Source organism: Mixophyes fleayi, chromosome 2, assembly GCF_038048845.1.
Source record: "Mixophyes fleayi isolate aMixFle1 chromosome 2, aMixFle1.hap1, whole genome shotgun sequence".
NCBI classification, from domain to species: Eukaryota; Metazoa; Chordata; class Amphibia; order Anura; family Limnodynastidae; genus Mixophyes; species Mixophyes fleayi.
This window is the reverse complement of record NC_134403.1, coordinates 169,915,014-169,941,309: the sequence shown is the minus strand read 5'-3', so window position 1 is coordinate 169,941,309 and position 26,296 is coordinate 169,915,014. Positions and strand designations below refer to the sequence as shown.

Here is a 26,296-nt window from a genome sequence, read left to right as displayed (position 1 = left end):
CATTTACGTACATAGCTTTATTTCAATGCTCTCAAAGCATGTCACTAAGTCCTGTCACGCTCTAGGCTCTGTAAGAACCCATATGGTCTGCTTGAGCTGATGCTACTCTCCAAGAGGTGCAGAGTTTAATGGAGAGGAAGGTATTCAGCCGTGACCCCCACAAGGGAGTTTGGACTTTGCGGCTCCCGAGCCGCAGGTCGCGGTTCTCAAGGAGGGTCACAGACGAGACCAAGAGGAGAACCAAGTCGTAGGAGTAAGATGGTTGCGGATAAGGGTAATAATGAGGAATATATTCTGCAGCGAGAAGGGACACAGAAGTCCTGTAGAGCTAGGAGGCTTGTAGGGTCAGGATCATGAGGAAGTGTGATGGTCTGCAGGTAGATAGCGAACAGAAGCACTGATGTGCAGGAGATGGAGAGTGGTAGAAACACCCTGCAGCAGGATGATGCTGTAACACCGGAGAGCTGGGAGCAGGTGTAGGTGGTAACACTCTGCAGCTGGATGGCGCTGAAGCACAGGATAGCTGACATCAGATATTGGTGATAGTACTCTGCAACAGCAGGAGAACAGGGGCCAGACTGGAACACGTCTAGACAGGAAAGGAAACCTGGCACTCGGGTAAGGAGATAGGTGCCTTAAATAGACAGGGCTGACAGGCAATCGATCAATTGGGTGAATGGAAGGAGTTTCGAAAAGGACTGGTTTTGCAAATGCGCAATTCATACAAGCAAGATGTCGCCCACCAGAGCAAGCCACGGGGGGCCGATGAGAGAGGAGAGTTTCGGTCAGAGGTAGGTTGGAGTGCCGGACCCCAACCGGGTGGTCAATGAGTCATGTGCCTGACAATCCCATTAATCTCGGAGGTAGCGCGTTGTGTACGTGTGCATTAGCGGGGTAATGTGTGAGGTTATGGTTTTTTCACAAAAACGCTTACTTGACAGCCAAGCACATTGTGGCTAGCATAGCAAATCACTTATATTGGCCATCCCATGCAGTAGTTGTGGTCACGCCACGTAGGGAATGAGCCATGCTGCTCCTCTGTAACAGATTTGTCCGTCTTCACCTTTTGTGGCTTGTTTTCCCTCCCTCCCCCGTAGCAACACATTGTACTCTCTCCCCCTGTAGCAACACATTCTCCTGCAGAATTCTTACCTCTCTTCCTTAGTCTCTCAAGACTAACCCTGCGTCTGTGTGCGAATAAGCAGCAGTAATGTGTAACAAACCTGGCAAATTCTCATCTCTGGTGTGAGGGAAATGTCCTGTGTGTCTGAACAACTTTTGTGGGACAATCCCTATTTGTGAACCTCAAAATGGGTGGGACGTACATGAAAGTGGGCAGAGTTTCTTTCAAAAGTGGGTGTTTGTGGTCAGATATGGGCGGGACTTTTTCACCTAATGTCAAGTTTTAAGGGGGAATTCTATTAGCCGCGGGGTGCTGCAATGTGTGATATGGACCTAAATTATGTGGGTTGGCAGTAACAAAGCTGGGCATGGAATTATTTGGTAGTTTTAGTATTTTCATGTGATTTGGTTTCTGACGTTTTGACAACTGCCAGTCTACCACATTAGCTTTAGTTTTCTTTTTAATGTTTTAAAATATGAATTATAATACTTCCTCTGATCAACATGTCATGCTGTTGTTTTTCTTTATCTTGCTCATTATCCAGCAGGTGTCTCTTATCTCTGGAACAACTAGTGTTTGACAAGGTCAGTGACTGGGCCTGGATTTATTAAGCTCAGGATCTCCTTCCAATAAACAGTATGATGCTGTAGATTACAGGGTCAAATCTAATTTTGAAAGTAGTGTGTTCCTTTTTACGCATTTAAGAAATAGACTATTTAAGAAATGTGTGTCTATATATACATATACTTTTTTCTTTTCTTTTCATGCAGCGTTTTGTATCTATGCCCATATTCTTTCATTGTCTGTCTCACCTACACTAGCCCAGAGACGCACAATATTTTTCGTCCAAAAGACTGTATTCGGTAATTCTACTCCATTTGAAGGAGTTGCAAAAAAAAGTTAACTTGCTTAAAAATGTAAACACTTTACCAAAGGAAGCGTGGTCATATCACATAGGGGGCATATCATGCATCTCTACTGTAAGACATTTTGGCCCTCATTTAGTGTTAGAAGCAAACCAAAGGGGAAAAAAAGGTGCAATTTTTTTTTTGGGGGGTTTCAATTTCATGCAGGGAAAGTACTGGCTGCTTTTGCAGATACTGAGCACCTTTATTTTTACACTTCAAGTTGAGCTAGGATACGCCCCTTCACAACTCTAAATCTGTCTACACACTTTAAATTTGCACCCCCTGCAGTGCAATATATTTTTGCCAATGTGCAAATTTGCTCCTAACTCTAAATAGTCCTTGTGTTCATTCCTCGATCATGCATCCCCCACCCTACACACACACCTATGTGACACATTTCATCCTCCTACTTGTCTACTGTGGCATATTTATATATACTCAGCCTTCCCCTGCAGCACATTTCTCTGCTGTCTGCATTATAATCTTCACTTTACTTACCTGTCCAATGATGAGGATAAGGCCTGCAAATTGGGCATCTATGCACTAGACAGATAAAATCAAATTGCTAATTGGTTGCCATCTTTTAGAGCAAATTGTGCTCTTGAATACAGTGTTGGTAATGAACGCTAGTGTATTTCAGCTCCTTTGGTGTAATATCATATATTACCATTAAGTTGAGCTGGTTCCTTTTAGAATTTTATTTCATACAGTAAGGCTTCATACAGTACAAATTGGCTTCTTATGGTGGCATTATGTATCAAGTAACTTAAAATTCATTGGGACAGCCCTGGCTAAACACGGCTGTACAAGTTAAGTGACACTTACAATTAATGACACTACTAACTGCTTATTGCTAAGGCACCAATTCCATTTTTAGATCACTGTATATATGAACTAAAACTCCTGTTCGGAAATTGTGAGTTTTTCCGGTCCAGAATATGTGTGTCTGTATTTCACTTGTTATGGTATAGTGTGTGTTTGGAGAGCCACAGGTGATCCGTCTGGTGTTAACTGACCAATTTCATATAAGTGGTGATAGCATAAAAAAGACATTTAACGATTTACTCTATTCAGTCTGTATTTAGTTATCTTATGTAATGCCTTAAGTTATTTTTTACTGTGTAATCAAGCTACCGCTGACACTTAGTAGAAGGTTCAGTTCCCTAAATATCTGCGCGAGGTAGCTTAAACGGCTGCAAAACGTGGATAATAGCGTGGATAATTTTTGACAAAAGTAGCGCTGATTTTTACTCGGCACCCAATGGAGGTGCGAGCAAAAACTCCGCATTACTTTTTACCGTAGCAACGGTATAAAGCTCGTCCACGATGTTCTTGGGAACCGTGCGGACAATTGAATTTGCCCTTAATGTTTACTTCTACTTATTGAGGTGTTTTATATTTAACATACTAAATATTGTAGAAATAGAGAAGCTTTTAGCAATATTTCAGCTAAGAGAAATTAATGTAATTTTATAATAATTTATAGATCAGTTTACAGGGACATTTTATTTTGGCATATTGTGGCATTTCAGCATGCATTTAGGATGCTGCTCCAGAAGAAAAATAAACCAATTTTAAGAGTTAAAAATATATGTATGGATATAGGCCTAATAATTTTATTAGCATTAACCTGTTTTTAGTGCAATATGCGCTTGGTGAGAGCATATTGTAGACCTGGTATAGTTGGAAACTTGATTTTGCACATGTTGGTGAGTTTGAGCTCCGTTGCTAAAATTGTTAATGGCATCTTACCCTATTGTATGTTTGATATGGGTATACACATGAACACCACAAGTGTTTTAGAAGACATTAGGCCATTTTATGCATAATAAAAGCTGCACATTTCACATACATTGACCTAGTGCCTTCTAAAACAACTCTGACAAATTTGGGTACTCAGATCTATAAGCACAAAAATACAGGCCACAATAGTTTAAAAGGCATGGCCGGCATGCAAGCACTTGCAATCCCTATTTGACTTGAGACTTCTTGAAAGACATATCTATGTATTGATAGGCAGGTATGTCTGTAGATCTCTAGTAGAATAAGACATTTTAAAACCAAAGAAGAATGTCTAACCACACACCCCAAGTGCTTGGGCTTCTACAAGAAAAAACCGAGGAGCTTGTTATTGACCCTAGAGATAAATTATAATGGTTGATTCAATAACGTCTGCACAGAAAGGCTCTACGTCAGCCAGCTAAAGACAATATGTAAACACCTTTTCCTGCTGGTAAGGCGAATTCAGTCCCTGGCTCAAGTGCATCTGTATTATAAATAGTTCTGTCATTGCTATAGACCTGATTTAGTTTTATGTTATATTTGAATAGGGTCAAGTCACATTTGCTTTTATGAGTCTTCATTTTCTGCACATCCAGATGTGCCCAGTTTTGAAGTAGGTGGGATTATCTTACAGTATTTAAACATGTGTGTGTGCTACTCTTGTGAGAGACAGTGATTTGTCCACTCATTTGTGAGGAGAGGGCTGCATGTGACATGGCATAATGATATGAGGAAAGGGATGACTGCAAGCAATGGAGTTTGACAGTGGAAGTAGCAGGGTCCTTAAACAGCACAAAGGAGTGATGTGAGATTCCTATCAAAACAAAGCAAGATAGGTTAGAAACAAGTTGGATGCATTTGCACTGCAGATATATACATACATATACACACGCACATATCTAAGTATGTGTATATATGTGTGTGTGTGTAACTAAGGAGATATACTCATACAGTTTCTGATAAGCAATCTTTGGCAAAAGTTTTGGACAACTTTACCTCCTACTGAAAGTGTGGAAATCTTGCAGACATTCCTTGTCTGTGTCCTAGAGCTGATTTAAGTTTGTATAACTGGTGCTGTACATAGGCTCTATCCGCTTGTTTTGTTTTCAATGTGAATGTCATCCATAATATTGTCAGGGAGGTACAGAAGTTGAAATAAAGTATGCATTTGTTATTTTTAGCATTGAACTAACAATTTTAAGGAAATGTGTCAGAATTTGTAACGTGTCATTAATCATTTCTGTGTGAATAAGTTGAACAGAAGAATGTAGTCATTCCTGTATGAGATCTTGCAGATGCAATCAGGATATAGTGGTAATGCTGGAACTATAGTTTGTAGTATGTAGACAGATAAAGAGACTTGTCAAGAAAAATATTTCACTATGAACCCTATCTAGAGTATAAAAGTATATGAAGTATAAAATGGAGCTAAAATAAATAAAACAATATTGCAAATACAATATAATTTATTATATTGTCTCTAATTGTCCTTTACTCAGCTCTTCTTTCAACTTAGATGGCTTTTGACCAGCATCATCTTCTGTACAGTTTGATCTCTATGCATATTTTACCTCTTACAGAAGTAAAGCATGATTACAAGAATCAATGAGTTTTCCAGTTCCCATAATTGAAACACGGATGAATGACTTTACACTGCATTAAAGCACTACGGAATCTGCTGGCACTTTATAAATATTGATGATGATTGTATGCAGAAATAGCATTGGGTGTCAATCCCTGCTTCCTTCACCTCCCTTGTCATATTTGTATCGTTAGCTATTCAGAGACCATTGAGAATCCTAATGCTGCAACTGGAAAAGGTTGATTACTGCTCATGGTACATCTTAGTTTATTCTTTTACAAAAATTCTGATTTTAGATTTAAAGTTGTCCCATCAAATTGTGAATTAGAAGTCATTGCTTTAATGTCTAAGACAAACCCAATTCAATACTGCTATCTGCAACCTACCTATTCTTGTAGTCGAAATATCTTGTGTGCTCACTTTTACTATTCTCAATGAGTAAACACAATTTCCCTTCTGCTCCAAGATATGTGTGACTCTAAAAGGTTAAACTGTCCACCGCTTCTCTGAAAGCAGGAAAGTTCGAATTCACATGCCTACCATAGACCTTTGTGAAGGATGCAGCTTATATACCGAACTTACATTGTCTCATTCAGATTTATTTATTTTTTTTAAAGCCGATGGTAATTACAATAGATGTCTCCATGGTTTTGTCTTTCAAGTAAGTGGCGAAACCTGAAGCATATAGCATAAAAAGATATCTATCTATCTCACGGTTATGGTGAATAAAGAATTATGATCTGACTTACCTAGGTCAGGGTCGGATTAACCCAAGGTCTAACTGGGCTACAGCTCAGGGGCCTCGGGCATGCAGGGGGCCCTTAAAAGGGCTCAGCAGCATTATTGATTGGTGCGGGTCGCCCCCCCACCCGATCAATGCCTGTCACTTCCGTGGCGTTCCTTACTGAGAAGATCTTGTGAGAGTGTCATGAGATCTCCTCAGTAAGGAGCTTACAGCACGCCGCAAAAGGACTACAGTGACAGGAGGAGGAGGTAAGTGCTTGAGGAGGGGGGCAGCTAACGGAGGACCTCACGGGCATGGGGGATTGGAAGCCCCCTTAGCCCAGGGGCCTTCATTCCCTTAATTTGGCCCTGACCCAGGTAGCACGTTTTTCTGTGTGTTAATGAATAAAACGCCGAAAACATTAACATACAAACCTTGATGCAGCTAAGTATGAGAAAAAAATATAGGTGGGACTTTGAGATTTCAACAGTGTAATACATTTGTCAGAGTCACAAACAGAGACAGGCATTAACATCAAAGTAACATGCGTTCCCTATACCAGGTACCGTTAATTACTTTGATGTTACTCCCTGCCTCTATTTAGCATGTGTAATGTACAGACAAATTTTCCGGCTAGGAAGATCCCACCTATGGAGTGAAGATCCTCCATAGATACAGCAATATCTTTACCCTTTAGTTTATGGGGTTCAAATAAAATAACTGCTCCTCTCACATTTTGCAGTATTTATTTTTTTCATACCCTTGAGAATATACTTTGCTACATTGCTAATTGAAAACTTCTATTCAACAAACTCTTACTCATTCAGTCCTTGAGTCACTCTTCCTTTCATCTATGGCTAATCGGCATTGCTGGATGAATATCTGCAGTGTTTTTGTAAAGGCTTATCTATAAAGTGCTGTCATTGTTATATTTTTTTGGGAAAATGAATATGTGATGTGATCTAAAGTGCAGCCATCTTCAACTGCTGGCTGTATGCCTTATACCATTTATCGTGAAAGTATCTGCTGCTCCTATTAATTAGCAATATTGTAAGTAAAAGTGAAACTTTGCAAACTGTTGTGTAGTTCCGTTGTAAGAGTGGTGTTAACTAGATAGAGTTAATGTTTTGTATCATACAATTAACCTGAAATATAACTGCACTCTTGGGCAACTACTGAATTACTTTCTAAAACTGACTTTGCTGTTTGTATTCTACATTTATAATGGTTTCACCCGACGTATTATGTTTTTATACTTTAGCTGTATATAATAAGATGTGGGCAGCATGGTGGCTTAGTGGTTAGCACCTCTGCCTCACAGCACTGGGGTCATGAGTTCAATTCCCAACCATGGCCTTATCTGTGTGGAGTTTGTATGTTCTCCCCGTGTTTGCATGAGTTTCCGTCGGGTGCTCCGGTTTCCTCCCACACTCCAAAAACATACTAGTAGGTTAATTGGCTGCTTTTAATTTGACCTTTGTCTTTGTGTGTGTTTGGCAGTTTAGACTATAAGCTGTGAGTGGTGTCTGTACAGCGCTGAGAAATTAGTGGTGCTATATAAATAGCTTATGATAATTGGTATCTGCATGCAAGAAATCGAGTACATTAATGCTAATCTTATGCCCCTCTGTGTGCATTTGAAGTGCTGGAAATTATGGTATAATATAACCATACGCTAAATTGTTGTTAAAGTTCTATAAATATTTATATATTGCAAAATATGATTATTTTCACAAAATCGGTAGAACAAATATATTAATATACATTTGTATAAAGTCTCTAAGATTTTGAAAGGTATAGGTGTCTGCTTATGAGCAATGTTCCCACTAAGATGCTCAGTCAGTGTATGTTTCAGTACTAGTATTACATCCACAGGTTCCTCCCTCTAGCTAACAGCGGCACTCCCTCCCAGCACCTCCACTTTATTGCTCCAAAGTTCCAGAGTCTTTCAGGACTTATGGGTGCTCAGTTTTGTATGACAGACAGAAGCACCAGGGGGATTTGCAGAGGTCCAAGCTATGTATAGAAATGCAACTAAAGGCTATCTGTACAGTGCAAGGCTGGCTCAGATGAATGTATCTGTCAGATGCTGTGAATGTCTGGGGTGCAATATATATATACTCTGTACAAACTAAAGGATAAAATCCCCAAATTCTCGCAGATGGAAAACTGCACAGTATTATGGTGATGGCTGTTTATCAAATAGTCACCATCATTGTACATAGTAATGACCGTTTACTGGATGACATAATGGAGGTAATTTCCTCTGCAGGATAATGTAGTTATTGTTGGGTATAATGTGCTATATAATGTTATCCGGTACCTCTTTGTCCTTTTGGTAGAATTTTTTCAACAATACTACAGACACATGCCAAATAAAGCTTCTCTGGATATTGTGTTATGTTGATTATGAGTAAGCAAATTGTAAGAGTACAGAAAGTTCACATTATACATGGTACATACCAAAATAACGCAATATGTTTATATGAGGGCACATTTGTTGGTGCCCTTACAGCTCATTGAAAAACATGCTTCATTCCTTCTAAAAAGCAATTAAATTAAAAGCTATTGTCTCATGTATATGTGCATGCCTTTTTGTATGTCATAGAATAAAGCGTAGAAACAGAAAACAAATACATTATTGCTTTTTCTCCAAAGATATTCTAAAATGGACTGGACAGATTTTATTGGCACCTCTTAGAAAATATTAAAATAATTGTATTATAGTGATATTTCTAACTAGTTGCTTTCTTGAATTGACATCACAAATCTCTTCAATCCTCTAATCAGTCTTAAATGGATAAAGTAGCCACACTACTGTTTATCATCATATGCACCACACTGATCATGGACCAGAGAAAACAGGAAGGAGAGAGATGTTTGAGGGGATCACAAGGAAAATAATACACAAGCTTGTTAAAGGTGGAGGCTATAAGACCAAATCCAAGCAGCTTGATTTTACTGGGACTACAGTTGCTAATATTAAGACATTTAAAGTCCATGGGGCTGTAGCCAGCATCCTTGGACCCGTCACCAAGAGGAAAATGGACTTCTGAAATTTTCTTGGCTCTATTACGACCAGTCTCACTATTCTCCTGTTTAATCAAATATATGCTGAAAACCAAGGAGAAGGTACGTCAGTTTCTGATTGCACCGTCCAAAGCTTTTTGAACGACAGTAGGCTCCATGGAAGAAAACCCAGGAGGACTTCACTTTTGAAAGAACATAAAAAAGCCAGATTGGAATTTGCTAAAAGTCACAATGCTTCTGGGAGAAAGTCTTTTGAACAGATGAGTCAAACCAAATCTTTTTGGCAAGTCACATCAGCTCTATGTATACAGAAGAAAAAAGTTTTCAAATAAAAGAACATACTTGCTGTGTAGGAGGCTTGGTTATGTTTTGGGGCTGCTTTGGTGCATCTGGCACGGGGTGCTTTGTATCTGTGCACAATGAAATCTCAAGGCATTTTGGAGCAAAACATACTACCCAGCGTTAGAAAGCTCTGACTCTGTCACAGGTCATAGGGCCTTCAACAGGATAATAACCCAAAACACACAGCTAAAAGCACCCAAGAGTGTATAAGAACAAAACATTGAACTATTCTGAAGTGGCTTCTAGGAGCCCTGATATGAATCCTATCTAACATATATGGAAAGAACTGAAACATGCAGTATGGAGAAGGCACCCATCAAACCTGAGACAGCTGGAGCAGTTTTATGTTATTTCAGATAGAAATATGGGTTGTTCGTTTTTTTTGTTTTTTTTTTTCATGGAAGGGTGCCAACAAATATGTCCACATCTGCATACATTTGTAATTGTTAGAAGATCTCTCATTTTGAAGAAACACATTTGACTTGTGAAAATATATATTCTACCAATTATCTGCTGCAACATTTTTCAGTAATTATGAATTTGTGTCAAATAGTTGTCAGAAAATCCCTTAAGTGTCTGTCTGAAAATGTAACTATCAACTTTTGTATTTAGTCACTATAGGATTGTCAAGCATAGTTTATTGCAAGTTCTATACTTATTGGATTACATTTTATGTATAACATAAGATAAGAAAATATAAATGTAGTAGAGTTTTTGTATACCACAAATTCACAAATGATTCTCCTTCAACCCTCCCCTTCTTCTTTTTCATGTCTTATGAATGGATTGGATAATTAACAGAGCTACCAGCTGAAGAAGGTAAGTGCATGTATCTTTTTCTTTTTTTTTTACACCTGCATACCTCCCAACATTTAGAATCCTGAAAGTGGGACAAAATAAGCCCTGCCCACATCCCATCAAACTCTGCCCACAAATGTGTGCAAAATTAGGTAAAATGCCACCCACTTTGTTAGGCCCCACCCCTTTGGTGGCCCGTGAATCGGGATGTCCCACCAAAATTGGGACAGTTGAGAGACATGCACACGGCAGTGAAACAAATCGGCAGGGCTTGTTTCCTAACACTGCATTTAGGTGCAAACTTTGCACTAAATGATAGCAGCTAGTCAGACACTTGCATCCATTGTCTCACTTGCACTAGACAGATAAAAGTGAATTGATGATTGTGTGCTGTTGTGGGACTATAAAATTAGTGTAATTGCATTAAACCAACCCAAAACTGAAACTTCCAGATATGAACCACAGAGCTAAAATACATTGTTCAGGGTTAATTTGGCATTCTACTGCATCTCTGTTTAAAAGTATTTACCTCACATAATATTATAGTGGCACAGGCCAGTGTAATCTGGGCACAAGCTGGAGTAATCATTTTGCTGGGTCAAAGGGTGGTGTAATATGGTCAGAGGCTGGTGCAATTGTAAATGGGACAGAGACAAGTCCTGTGTTGGGCACAGGCAGGTATAATGTGTTCAGCATAGGTTGTGTATAACATACTGGTAATTTAGGCAGTATCAAATGTATATAATATATCCAGCTATAATTTGATGACTTCAAATAGAATTTGCATATGCAATGAGTTTGCTCATAGTCTGCATAGAGGGATAACCTAAAATTATGTATAGGGTATACTCTCCCTGTGTGATGCACAATTAAGTACAGAAAATTATGGAGGTTTTTATCCTTTCAATTGTAACAGCAGTTCTCATTCAAGTCTGTCCTGCTGGCTATATACACAATACGTTTGCTGATGATAGAGAGGAGATTATCTATCATGCATCCCTCATAATTTTCATATTTTAAATACTTCTATTACCTTGAAGTGGGGAATTCAGTTCCCCCTGATGGGCTATGGAATGGTCACATCTACTGAAAAATACAGATATTTCCAGTGATAGACCTTGGGAACTAGGGGTAGCTAGTAACTATGCATTTCTCTGCTTATTACACAAGCTTGAGCCAGTTCTGGAAAAGTAGATAGATATATTATAATATAATATTCCACTAGCAGTACACTTGTCTGCATTCTCTCTCTGTCTTATGTGTCCTATTTCCCACCTTCCGTCTACTTAATTATGTGTACAACTCAATGGTCACAACCCAACTTGTTAGCTACACATATCATGAAAGAACAAGTTACAGTATTACATATTGTGATTTCAACTTGTAATATTCTGGACTTGCATAGTAACTTATCTTTTGAAAGTGATCAATGACTGTTTTCCAGGAAAATCGCTGTGGGAACTAGTGGTGGAACAGTTTGAAGATCTCTTAGTTCGGATCCTTCTCCTAGCTGCATTTGTATCATTTGTAAGTAAAGGAAAAAAATCTAATAGTTTTTAAAAATTGTCTGTCTTGAGCAACACTCCTGAGTTTCTTTGTTTTAATTGTTGGCCACCACCTGCAAATAGAAAATCAATATTCACAAAAATATAGCCTATAAGTTCACTCACTAGCAACAAAGAATATCACTGAGGTTTTAAGTACACTTTAAAAGAAATTGTTTAAAAAGAAGTAATATATTTGTCAGGGAATGTAATTACAAATCCATTCCATACATGTGATCACAGATTTTCAGTTATGTAGATATTTGTAAAGTCTGAAACTTGTAAAGTGCCTTAAATATATTGCTGACAGACAAGCCCATCTTCTTTTGGACCCAATCATATTGAGTATTGTTAAAACCATTGTGGTTATTTTGTGATTAGTATAGGTACTGGCTATATCAGGAATGGCCATCCACCTCCTTGCTTATGGAGACCAAATAATGGAAATGCTTGTGTGAGTATGTGTCTGATGTCATCAAGCTTGGTGCAGTCGTGAATGCTGCGAACAGGGAAGCAAATTCTTGTACCCCTTTCACACTGACGCAAAATACATGTTTTTGCCGGGGCGAGACCCAACGACCCGGGTCGTGGCCCAGTGTGAAAGGGGGTCAGTGCAAAATCCCGGGTCTTCTGATGACGGGGAATTAGACTCAGGACTTTTGCAGGGTTATTCTCGGCTGCAGTGTTTTTCAACCCAGGTCTCACCGAACACCATTGAGAAGTTAAAAACTAACAAAAGACATCATCACAAGAGGAGTCAGTCAGAGCTCCTCTTGTAATGTTGCCAGGGACACCCGTGTTCAGTGTGAACATGATCTACGCAGGAATTTGCAGAGTCCAAGGTGCAGTGTGAACGGGGTCTCTGAGCTGGGATGCTCTGTGACACGGCAAAAACCCAGCTTGAAGAACCCGGAAAATTGCAGGGGCGGCGTTCTGAAAGTGGTATTAGGTGTGTCTGTGGCCCAGGGCGGAATGCAGAATAATCACGGTGACTGCACATATCGTATCTTGTGTCTGAATATAGATATTCATATAGTTCCAGCGTTTTCATATTGCATTAACAGTAGTGAAATTAGCAACAACTGTAGAACGAAGGAAGTAACCCTTCATCAGTATTAGACACGTAACTATGAATATTATGCACTTTTTTTGCCGTTTACAAATAATGTAATGTTCATGGTATAACATTGGAGAATACATTTGCTGGTGTTAGTCATACAATAAGTTCTAAGAAATCATACTGTATGTCAGTTTACTGTAGAACTGGAGGGGCTTGTGATATAATTCCCCAGTCATATATGCTGCATCTTGCAAGCCAAGTGTATAAGATGTTATTGTAGTACCAACAGTTGTTATATATTACTGAATGAATCATAAATACACAAGTGCATAGCGTGTGTTAATGCTACAGCTAAAATGACTCCCAAAATGCAATATGTAGGTGGTATGGTGATAATTAATAAAAACATGTCTTAAATTTTACTTTGAAAGATAATTCCTGCAGGGAGAGTTTCTAGAACTGTGTGTGGGAGTGAGATTTTTCTTTTTTTTTTTTTTTTTTCTCCTCCTGCTTTTAACAGCATGTGAGTCAGAACTATGCAGATTGATGTAGCATCCATGAGGATGAGCAAGGTTATGGCACCAAAAAAGCTGAAACATACAGATTGTTATTGCCGTTGCTTATATATTTATATATACAAGGCTTTCCATTGTTTTATTATGTGAAAAAAAAAATGATATTTAATCAAAGCACCACATCAAGAACATGTGCCTGTGGCACTGTATATTGATCGCACCATCCATGTTTATCCACACCCGTCTACTCCACTGAATAGAATGGAGGTAGCTGTGTTTTTGCGGCACAATCTTGCATGCCCACCGCTCTTTCGATTGTGCCTCTAGTCTGAAAGAAACAAGTTCCATCTGTATATTGCGTGCATAAGGTACTTGACAACTGACCAAGTAAATTCAAAATGACTCTCTACATTTTCCAAGTGGAAATAACACCAAAACATCACTGAACATGGATTTCTGTGGCAGTATAAACACTGACGCTGCAATAACTTTAATTTATAGAGCAATGCAATTCCACTGTTGATATGAAAAACAAATTAAACAGCAATGTGTCTAGCACACAGTACATTTTTCCATAGAAATGAACTCTTATTTTCTTTGCTGCTTTCTGCTCCCAAAAATCAAGTGCACATAAGTGGATAGGAGGTAGTTTTGGACTCTGGCAAATGTGTGTTTTTTTTTTTTATGGTGACCGTGCACCTTAAATCTATGGAAAACATTGCCTTCAACATCTATGCTATGCGCATTGATTCAGTAGTTTATGCAACTCCACAGCATCCTTATTGAACCTAGATGTTTATGGTTTAAATGTGCAATAAATAGAAAAAAACGTGATCTGAATGTCACAAAGAAAGTTGTGTGTTTTTTTAAAAAAAAAAAAATAGTGTATTGAATTATGCTATAATAAGGATGAAAAAACAGAATGGTGAAGGAAGTAGTAGGGAAGTATCATACATAACAATACATCATTCAGTAAAATGTAACTTATGACATACTAACTTCAGAGGCAATTCTAATTTGTAAAACAAAAGATAGAGGTTAAAAAGAGTTGTAAGGAAGAGAAGCAGGGGGTGTTGGTAGAGGACAGTATAAAGAAGGGGGGAAGAGAGAGAAGAGTTCTTGCGCTGTGTCTATAGTGATAGACTCGGACAGGAGAACCTTCACAAGACAAAACGCTCAGTCCATTGTTATGTTCCTTTGGTTGCTACCAATAAATATTGTCCGCTGCGATCAATGTGGCTCCAATGCACACAAGAAATTTAATAGCAAGATGTAATAAATTACAATAAAATAAAGTACAGCCGATACATACGCAGCGCACTGGATCCAGCAAACAGTCATTCAGTCCTGAAGCTTGTGGTCAAAGTAGCCTGAATGATGGTCACAGTGCCTGGTTTATACACGATTTGTGGTACATAAAAAATAAACCGTGATGATGTCATAAAGTAAACAAGACAATTGTAAAAGCATTCTTCATTGGTACAGGATTTAGGACAGTCCAATACAATGCAGGTCATAGGTCGGTTCAAAAGATGCTCTCCAAGGGTGGGAAATCACTCCAACTGTTGCCTATGGGTCTTCCCTCAGGAGCTCGCCAAAATACTGGTTCACACCAGTCTATTCGCATTCCAAACACAATATCATTATGAGCATTAATCCTTTATCATCCTTAAAGCAGGGTGCGATCGCTTAGCTATTAAATCTATTACATTTGAGTATAAAAGACTATGCGCTGGAACCTTATTAAAGTGAACTATTTACAAATGTATATGTGAGTGTAAATGTATTTATAAGCGTTCGCTAGTGTAATTAGCCTTTTCACGTTGTAGCGTACCATTCATTTATTTTCACCTAAAACCAATTAAATTGATTATTAATTTGAAACGACTTCATCCAATGGTTTGACTTTAACACCATACACTCCATACAGATGGAAATTGTATGGGCCAGTCATTAATTAGGCTTGTAATATATTTGAGCTTGTATATCTGCCAAACATTATTGACAAGAGCAGGGACTGCAGGGGTGGTTGGGTTATTTCCAATTTAAGGCGAAGACATCTAGCTGCTGTGAGTATTTGTATCTGTTTTGGAGGATTATTATTAATAATAATAATAATAATAATAATAATATCATTTATTTGTTAGGCGCCACAAGATTTCCGCAGCGCCGTACACAGTACAAACAGTAGACTATACAGGGTGAAACAGTACAAAACAATAAACAAAAATACCAATACTTCAGAAACTCCAGGCAGACTAATGCAGAAAAACAGGTAGGGAGACTGGAGGAAAGAGGGCACTGCTCATGTGAGCTTACATCCTAAGGTTGAGGATGAGGGAGAAGTTAGGAGTGGGGGGAGCTGAATGTAGGTTTCCAATTTAATAAATAAGGTCACCTTTCTCCAGAAGATCTCAATCTTGGGACGGCTCCACCATATGTGGAAAGAATGCCCTGAGCGCCACAATTCCACCAGCAGAGATCAGAGGTAGCCGGGTATATTGCCCTTCATCTGGAGGGTACTAAGTGCCATCTGAACAGAAGTTTATAGCATTTTTTTTTAATTTGCATGCAGTTTGATGACTTGGCAACCTCTTCTCTAATGTGAGATCATTCTACTGGTCGAAGTTCTCACCCATATCCTCATCACGCCTCGTTAGGGTCTTTAGTCGGTTAATCATGTTGGAGAAAGAGCGCATAAAAGGTGGAGATGAGGCCTCTTGAATATCTATATAAATAAAATGTCTCTAGGGGAGAGGGTTGAATTGAGAAATGTTGTTTAATCTTAGTTATAAAAATGGCAGATCTGCACGTATTGATGGAGCCAGGAGGGAGAGTCAGGCGATTGCCTAGCTGTTAGGACTCTGCCTGTATTTTGTATGTGGCTGCAGTACCTCAATTCCACCAGAGGTTCTGCTCTTTGTCCCTGAACTTTGTACCTCTCCTGTAGGAGTTAATCTCCTTACCTAATTAGTGCCTGCACCTGTTTCAATGCTTCATATACCTTCCTCTGTCTGTGTTCTGTGCAGTTCATCTTTTATACCTGGCGGCTGCTGCTTGTCTACTGTTTATAGCCTGTTATAGTCTGTTCAGTTTGCTCCATTGCTGTCTTAACTCCAGTTGTGATCCTCTGCCTGGTCACTGGACTCAGCTAGCCCTGCTTCCCTGGACTGCCTCGTGCCTCTGGCTAACTGGAATCTTGATCCTGGCCTCACTACTTTGGTGCCTCGTGCCTCCTGGCAATTGGGTAACTTAATCTACTTGTTCCGGCATTTTGAACTGTATTTGCAATTTGAATCATTGCTTGGAACCTGTTGCTTCTGTGGACTATTCTTGCCATTCATCACACCTGCTTATACTTGTGTATTGGAGTATACCTGTTAATTCTGTTACCTGAAATCAGCATATTCCATGAACTGAATCCTTGTTTACATATTTTGCCTAAATAAAGACACTTTGTTTTTCTACTGCTATTGTCGCGTCCTGAATTCACTAGCAATCATAACAGCCTGGAAAACTCTGTGAAGACACACAAAGGCACCACATCTGGGAGAAATTTTTAATAATATGTTTGGTCCAAGTCTGGAACATTCTGAGATTGGGAAAAGACTGGTTATGCCACTATTGGCCCATACTCTCTGGATTATCAGTGAGTTTAAACACGCAGGTGGAATATTTCCAGATAACAAGGGAGAATCATAAGCAGGGAAGGACCGTAGATGGGGCAGCTCTTTAGAGTCTAGCCAAAACAAGGCATAGGGGGATATAATGGTCATTAAGTCAGCGTCAACCTCAACCCACATTCTAGTGTGTGGGGTGGTATGCGTTAGGACCACTTGAGAGAGATAGACAATTAGATGATATTTATGAAAGCAGGGGAGACAAAGGCCTCCGTTCCTAGGATGTCTGAAGAGCTTTTTCTGATTTACTCTAGGGTGTCTGCCAGACTAAGGAAACTAGCTTCTGAACATCTTTGAGGACAGGGGCTGGAACTCTCATTGGGAGTGTCTGGAACAGATGTAGTAATCTAGGAAGTAGGCATAATGCCTTGTTAGGTAGAACCATAATACCTGACTTTCTGCAGCTACCATTTGAAATTAAAGGTGTTTTTGAAACACTGTTGGTCATCGGCGAGGATGTTGAAGTAAAGTACTTTTGTTTTATCTAAGTTTGAGAAAAGGTCCTATTCCTTGATTTAATGCTATAATATAGGGGGGGGATTTGTACAGGTTCGTAATTGTAAGGAAAACCTCTTTCACGTAAAGAGCAAGCTTATGCCAACCAGCATCCCTGAGATGTACGGGTCATTACAGATTCTTGCTGTGAGTGGCTCCATCAGCATGGTAAACAGGAGGAGCGACAATGGACATACCTGTCTTGTGCCATTTCTGATAAGGAAAAAGGGGGAGATGCAACCATTCGCTAAAACCGAAACTGAAGGGTTGAAGTATAATGCAGCAATACTTTTTGAGGAATGATCCTCTAATTCCTGTGGAACGCTGACAGTCTCGTGGCCCTTTTATGCAGCAAGTCCAAAGGCATTTTCAGCATTAAGGGCTACCACCAGCGCTCGTTGCCATGTATTAGCTGTAGAATTACCTCACTTATCCTAGAAACAGGTGGAGCGGTCAAATGAACCATAACTGGTTTAATGATCCAAGGACAATTCCATCTTGCCCCACTTTTCTTTCCTGCCACTACTGTGTGCCAAGGTGTCCTAGATGTGGTAGGAACTGGCATGTGTTTGAGTCATTGCTCTGCCGCTTACCATCCAGCCAGATTGCTGCAGTATTTGTCCAAGAGTGTATGAAAATAATATTGTAAACTATGAGGTGGTCAAAATTTACTGCAAATGACTTGACATTAGTGTTATTGAGGTTAATCATAATGTAGGATCAAAAAAGAGCAATTATGTGATTATTTTTTTTTAGCAATTTTTCAAAAAAAATCCAGATCCAAACCAAAAACACGAAGCTAATCCAGATCCAAAACCACTTCACAAACTGTTTACTCAAAATAATGTAATTAAACAGGCCTAACATTAGGGGAGAGAGAGCTGGAAGGATTTTCTTATCACAAAGAAAGTTTTTGTATAAATAGAAATCTGTTTTAATGAACCGGAAGAGAAAAAATCAAATTATATCACATACTACTGTACACTTTGAGTTAATGCACCAAAATCTAGATTTGTTTGATAATTACCATGTGTAGAGCAATGTATAAGATCATATACAGTGCTGCTCATAAAGCTATTAATAAACAATGCAATGAAAGACACAACAGTTGTCCTTCACATGGGGGTTAGAGGTCGCTACAGGATTATAACATCTAGTTTTAACAAGTAACAAAACCTCTCATGTCATCTTAGTATTAAAGGATAATTCCAACTGCAAGCAATGTTTGCTGTTTTATTATGATATTAGAATGGTCTTCTGCGAGGTGTAGTAACTGTTTTCTGGCTCTCCTCTGGGTAAGGACACACTGCAATGACATCACAGCACTATGTGCAATGACTGGTTATAAACTACAACACCCATCTGCTATTAATGGCATGCATTCAATAGCAGAACTAAAATACACTAGTTCTCTCCCAGTGACCACATGCTCTGCACCTATCTGACAGTTCTAGAGGAGGTAAAGCGGGAAGAAGGGATGGCATTGAAGCACGTCCGCAGAACAACTAAACAATATTACTACACACACTACTAAAAAAAGCTCAAAGGCACCAAGTTGTATTTGAAAATATGTATATTTGGACTTAATATAATTAGAGTATAATCCACTAAACCCAAAAACTTAAATTTTGAACCATGTGATCAAATATGTTCTGTTATTGTGACATTGCACTACAAGTAAGTAAAGCATAAACTACAGACGATCACAGACATCTGAACTCCTCCTGCATCTTTATTATAGACTGTGTGAAGATACCGGGTTTATCTGGCCCAATGTTACCCTCTTCACGCTGGCTGGTCACCTACGGGTGCCTTCCTATGCCAGGGAAGTCTACCCAGTACCTTCTAAGATTTGGATAGACACTCGGGCAAATGCAGTTATAAAAATGCAACAATATATTTATTGTCCTACAAACAACGCTAGAATATTATGTACACACAGTAAATTAATGCCAGGCAGGTTTACCACATCATCTGTCCCTTACCCCAATAGCTTAAGTAGTTTACAGTCACCTGGCTGTCCAGACTTCACGACCCATGGATCTCTCTCAGCTGCATATATAGACTCTAGTAGAGAACGACAACTCAAAACTAGATCTTGCACTCTTCATGAATGAATACCCCCTCCCCCCTGGAGTGGCTCCTTATATCTCAGGTCTAATTTCCACAGTATTTCTCCTCCCTAGGCAAACCCCTGGGTCTATTCTTCTTAACCATTGGTCAGTGCAGGACTAGTTGGGATTGGAGAGGGCAGTGGAGATGAACTGTCCTTCCACAGCAGCCCCCTGTTGGGATGCAGACAGAACTTCTGGACTAGTCCTAAGGAGAACAATTGATACTAATTGGCTTCCCCTACTTCCAAGGATAAGGTAGCAGTGAGCCCCTCCTAAAATTAACCCCTTACACTACTTTGTGATGTCACAGGGTGCCCAGATGTTCCATGCTTCCTGTAGAGGAAGGAGGGGGGAGAATGAATGCAGCTCCAGCCCTCTCACCTGTATCGTGGACACCACCTGATCTTTACCCATAACCCTTCTGGCTTCACTTTAAGGACAATGAATAACATACTCCTGCCACATCTTCAATAAACAATACACTACATATTTACACTGAACTATAATGTCCCCTTAGCCACATGTAATTAGACAATGCAGTTGTAGTCTGGTGAGCTGGGGAACAAAAGCAAGGGCTATAAAAAGTACTTGGTATAATTCACATTATGTTAGAAACAGAATGGTTACAGGGTTATCAGACTCGTTTCGTCACAGACTGTTTTTGACCTGCATCAGATATCGGAGTCTGCAGGCATATGAATGTGACATCCTATGCCCTATATCTGTGCAAGCCACACAGTGCATTGTTGAAGAGCAAGGTTGCAAAGCTGTCAGTCACTCATTTTATTTATTTTATATTTCTCACCTTGGTTATAATACATAACCTTGGAGATATATTAAATTTCAAATTTGCCTATTCTTTAATAGAAGCCACTTGTTGAAAACATATGTTGGAAAATCTGATCACAGAATTAACACTAGCAAGCAGGAATTGGACGAGAGCCAACCCTCTGTCACCTTATAGCCTCCTCAGGGCACCAGAGATAATTTTATAATTTTTGTTTTCATAGGCAATTTTCATTCATTAGTTTTTGTTTTTTTTTTAAATATATTTTTATTCAAATTTTTGTCAAAAATAAACGGTACAGCATATGTTATGCTCAAACAATTCATAACAGTATTAACAGCAAGAGTTTGTAAAACAGGTGAGGTATAGAACTGAGAGCCACCACCAACGTAGTGGTCCTCAAGATTAGTAATATGCAGGTAAACGAGAGTCAAAAGAGATATGGTTATGAGATATACGGAGTACCATAAGGGGGAAAGGGAGAGGGGGAGAGGGAGAGGCAATAGTGGAAGTGGAAAGCAGAGGGGAAACAGTTTGGGGGGGGGGGGGAGGAGGGAATGTTGGTAAGGGGAAGAAGAAGAAGAAGGAAGGGGAAGCAGGACCTAGCAAGACTCAGCGCAACCAATTACTAAGGTATCGTTGTTTTCATTCTTCAAGAAGTGGAATGTGTAACAGAGAAGTAATCTTGCCACCTGTGCCATGTATAGAGAAATTTGTAAGGGCGATCATTAACTACACTAGTCATGTGCTCTAGGTTATGTATATGCCAAACACTATGAATTAGTTCCGAAACAGAGGGGCTCTCTGATTGTTTCCATTTCTTGGCTACTAAGCATCTGGCTGCGGTCAGGATATGGCCCGGGAGTAACCACATAATCTTGTGGGTGTCAGGAGGTAGTCGAGGCAGGAGAAAGTATGAAAGATGGAATGGAGATCTTAGATTAGACACTTTATAAATGAGGTCAGCTATCTCTTTCCAGAAGGGGATGATTTTCGGGCAGCTCCACCAGATGTGGGACAGGGAGCCACGCTGGCCACAGTTGCGCCAGCAGAGGTCAAAAGTTGCCGAATAGATTGTCTTCAGTCTGGATGGGACTAAATACCACCGGAACAAGAGTTTGTAGGAGTTTTCTTTTATATTTGTACAGATGGAGGATTTGGCGATTGCCTCGCTTATCTCCGTCCATTCCTCAGGATCCAAAGATTCAGCCATCTCCTCCTCGCAGCGGAGCTCATGAGTCTCCTTGTTAGGCAGATTGATTCAATAGTAGAGAATAGAGAGTAGATATTAAGCCTTTAGAAGATGTTTTGTTTTTACAGAGGGTTTCTAGGGGGGAGCGATTGTGAGGAGCACGAGGGTCTATTAAGGTGGAGAAAAAGTGACGAATTTGAAGATATTGATAAAATACGGAGGACGAGAGATGGAAACGCTTACTGAGATCAGCAAAGGTCGGAAAAAAAACCATTGGGACAAAATCGGAAAGAAACAAAATATTCTGTTTTGTCCATTGGGAGAAAGATTTCCGGTTGACCCCTGGAGGGAAAGAGGGGTTATGCCACAGAGGGAACATCCGCTTGGGATTAGACAAGAGTTTAAAAGTGCGGGTGCTATATCTCCATATTTCAATAGAGAAACGAACTGTAAGGGGGAGGGAGAGCAGAGGGGGAAGATCCTTAGGATCTAGCCAGAACAAAATACTGGGAGATAGCATCTGGAGGAGGTCAGCCTCTGTGTCAACCCAAAGCCTAGTTTGGGGGGGGAGAATGAGAGAGAACGGCTTGGGTGAGGTGTGACGCCAGGTAGTATTTATAGAGGCACGGAAGCCCCAGCCCACCATTACGGGCGTGACGAAAGAGAAATTTGAGGCGAACTCTAGGACGTCGGCCGGACCATATAAATTGTGAGATGCTTGTCTGAAGATCTTTCAGAAAGAGTGATGGGACTCGTACAGGGAGAGTTTGGAAAAGGTAAAGAATCCTTGGTAGAATATTCATCTTAACTGAAGCCACTCTACCGATCCAAGAACTATACCTTGGGGACCAGGACTTGAGATCAAGCTTCAGGGCGGATACTAGTGGGGAAAAGTTGGCCTAAAACAGACGATCATATGTTTTGGTGAGATTGACACCTAAGTATTTAATGTGATGTGGCTGCCAGTGAAATTTGAAGGTGTCATGCAAGTGAGTTTGGGTGTTCGAAGGGAGATTAAGGGCTAGCGCTTCAGTCTTAACAGAGTTGATTTTAAAATTTGAAAGGAGACCGTACTCGTTAATTTCAGCAAAAACAGACGGGACAGAGACATGAGGGTTTGTGAGGGTTAGAAGGACGTCGTCTGCGTACAGGGCTAGTTTCTCCGATCTTAAACCTGTGGATTTACCAGAGATATTGGGGTTGATGCGAATTCTGGAGGCCAGAGGTTCCATCATTAGGGCAAAGAGGAGGGGAGAGAGGGGGCATCCCTGTATGGTACCATTCCGAATTGAGAACGCCGCAGAAGCACATCCGTTAGCCAGGACCGTTGCTGAGGGGTTGAAATAGAGAGAGGCCATTCCATTGAGAAAGGGACCTTGAATGTTTGATGCTTTGTGAACCTCGCGCATGAAAGGCCATGAAACCCGGTCAAAGGCTTTTTCAGCGTCAAGCACGAGCACCAGAGCCGGGGTTTTAAGCTTATTTGAAGCATGGATTAAGTTGATGATTTTCCTTGTATTATCGGCTGCCTGGCGGTTGGGAATGAACCCCACCTGGTCAGGGTGGACCAAGGATGGGATCACACCGGCCAAGCGATTTGCTAAAATCTTAGCGAAGAGTTTTAAATCTGTGTTTAGTAATGATATTGGGCGATAACTTGCACACAGACTAGGATCCTTACCCTCCTTTGGGATCAGCACTATATTGGCTCTGGTGGTGGCGCTGTCAAACTTTTGGCTCTTGAGAATAGAGTTGAAAAGATCTAGGAGCATGGGTGAAAGGACAGGGAGCAACTTTTTGTAATATATGGCCGTGAGGCCGTCCGGGCCCAGGGCTGAGGTATTTCTCAATGCATTCATTAGTTTTTAATAGTATAGTGTGGGGGAAAAATGGTATGATATTTATGTATCTAATTTGTAAGGCAAGCCAAGGTTTAAAGATATCCATTGCCTAACCGTGATGGGCAACCTGATAACACTTTAAAAGCCGCATGGGTGACTATCTGTTTTTCAAAAGGATGGCACATTACCCTTAATCTCAGTAAAACAATAAAACTATAGTGAAAGAAAAATACAGCAATATCATAGATCAGCAGACATTTTATTGTACAATAAACAAGATTACAAACTATAACAAACAAATCTGACAATTCGTTGTGACTTCTTGTTGACTGGATTTTCCACCAGCTGTTGCAAGTTAGGTTAAAGGCTGGAACAGTCACAACGCAATTCTGCAGAGAAATTTCAATCCATCAAGCTGTTGAGCTTGTTTTAATGTGTCCCATAATAACGAGAGTGTCTGTTCACTTGTATAAGTGGAGATAAAAATAGATACAAACAGCTTTGCAGCACACTGGTGCATAACAGGGTCTACCTAAACATTCTTTATTGCTTTAATGAGGTAAGCAGGAATCGCACAGCTCTTTCCCACGGAGGAAGATGGTAGACCATGTGGTTCAGACTACTCGTTATCTCATCCCTTGATCTCAGATGTGACCTTGACCATCCTGCTTTGTGCTGAAGTGGAGGTCATGGGATGTGGAGTTGGGTGTTCTGGGCAAATAAAAGGATCAGGTTTTGTTTTATATTCTGCATTATGGTGTTACTGAGTGTGACAGGATGGACCCTCCTATGCTAACCTATTCATGGTTGAACAGCTGGGCTTGCCTTGCCACTGTCCTCTTTCTTTATCTCAAATTGCGCCCCTCCTGTCGCAGTAGGAGGAGCCTGCTGCCACCACTAGGCTTCTACACTGGTGCCTAGAGCCGTTTCCTTCTGAGTAACTTTAGCTGCTGGTGTACCCCCTCACTGGGCACTTGGGCACCCCTTACCTCTTTCTTTAGATCAGGGTTGCTGTGGATGGTTCCCCCTGGCCTATCACCCTGTCCAGAGCTCCAAGGTAGTGGGCTGAGCGGTGGTACTGGAATATTGGGTCTCAAACTCCGAACAGCCGGATGACAGATTTGATTAGTCTAATCTGTAGGTCACAGGAATTGCAGAACAGGTGAATAGTTGTCAAAGCAGGATCTTGAAGTAGTGATGTTTTATTAGCTCAAGTGTCCTAATAAGGACAGTTGCACACGCCAGTTTGTGGTACTAGCGATCTTTCCAGAAGTGTACAGATGGCATAATGATGCATGGTCAAACAGTGCTCATTTTTATACAGTTTTAGAAACAGCCTGGCAGGGGCTAAACCAGACCCCTTTTCCGACAAGGCCTCAAGAAATATTTAATTCAAAGATTAATATCAGGATGTGAGATGTTCTTTAAACTTGAATTTTAAATGCAATTTATACTTAACAAAATTTATGCTAATCTGTGATTTCCCACATCACATTCTGTTTACATTGTTCAGACACACAGGACAAACGGCCTCTCGGGAAAGAAAGGTAACGGCCCCCTTCTGTGTTTTCTGGCTGAACCAGTGTTGGCCACTTCACATGAAAGAGGTCTAATTAGCCTTAATGAGAATTTCTTCTAGAAACGTTGCAAAACCAAATCGTGACATACTGTCTCAGAAGTTACAAATTCCCTCCAACATTTGCCTATTGTATCAGAAATCGGTACAATGCTGATACAGAAATATAACACAGTATCAAAAATTTGCAATGATATAAATTGACGCCTGCGCCACTAATTGAAATACATTTCTACAATATATTACTTCTAAGTGATCCAGCCACATTCAGCTTCACCCACTGCTCCAGCTTTCAATAAGCACAACAGTGCAGACAGGGCCGCCGAGAGGGGGGGGGAGCGGGTACATTTTACCCGGGCCCGGCCATGCCAGGGGGCCCGGGCCGGGCCCTCTCCGCTAATTAAATTTTTTTTTTTTTTTATAATTTTCTTTTTTGCGATTTTTATTTATTTTTATTTTTTTTCCCGCGGGGGGGGGGGGGGGGGTTATTCGTTGGTGGGGGGAGCTGGAAGAAAAAAAGAAAAAGAAAAAAAACGATACTCACGTGATCGCGCGGCGCCGTGTCCCTCCTCTCCTCTTCTCCATTCACACTGACTGCCGGGCGTGACGTCATCAAGTCACGCCCGTCAGTCAGTGAGGAGCGCTGCAGCCAGCATGAAGAAAGAAGACAGAAGAGGAGATAAAAGAAAGGAAAGAAGTTGACAGAAGAGAAGAGAAGAAAAGAAAGGAAAGAAGTTGACAAAAGGTAAGTAAAGAAACGGAGAGGCAAGGGGAGGAAAACAGAGATGGACAGTACTATAAAGAAAGGGGAGAGAAAAACAGAGGAGGGAAAAAAAGCAGAGAGCCACAGAGGAATTAAAAAAAAAGTGGGAAAGAGGAACAGAGGAGAAAAAAAAGGAGAGAGGAACAGAGGAGAAAAAAAAGTGGGAAAGAGGAACAGAGGAGGAAAAAAAAGTGGGAAAGAGGAACAGATGAGGAAAAAAAGTGGGAAAGAGGAACAGAGGAGAAAAAAAAGGAGAGAGGAACAGAGGAGAAAAAAATGTGGGAAAGAGGAACAGTGGAGGAAAAAAAGGAGAGAGGAACAGATGAGAAAAAAAAGTAGGAAAGAGGAAGAGTGGAGGAAAAAATAGTGGGAAAGAGGAACAGAGGAGGAAAAAAAGTGGGAAAGAGGAACAGTGGAGGAAAAAAAGGAGAGAGGAACAG

At 40.3% G+C, this 26,296-nt stretch overlaps 1 protein-coding gene across 1 annotated transcript in view; it reads left to right on the top strand.

The window, feature by feature from the left end:
- Nucleotides 1–26,296, top strand: part of ATP2A3 (ATPase sarcoplasmic/endoplasmic reticulum Ca2+ transporting 3) — a 168,105-nt gene that overhangs the window by 52,812 nt on the left and 88,997 nt on the right. The window contains exons 2-3 of the mRNA XM_075194972.1: nucleotides 10,293–10,310; nucleotides 11,734–11,816. Coding sequence (XP_075051073.1) covers nucleotides 10,293–10,310; nucleotides 11,734–11,816 — 101 coding nt within the window. The remainder of the gene's footprint in view (nucleotides 1–10,292; nucleotides 10,311–11,733; nucleotides 11,817–26,296) is intronic.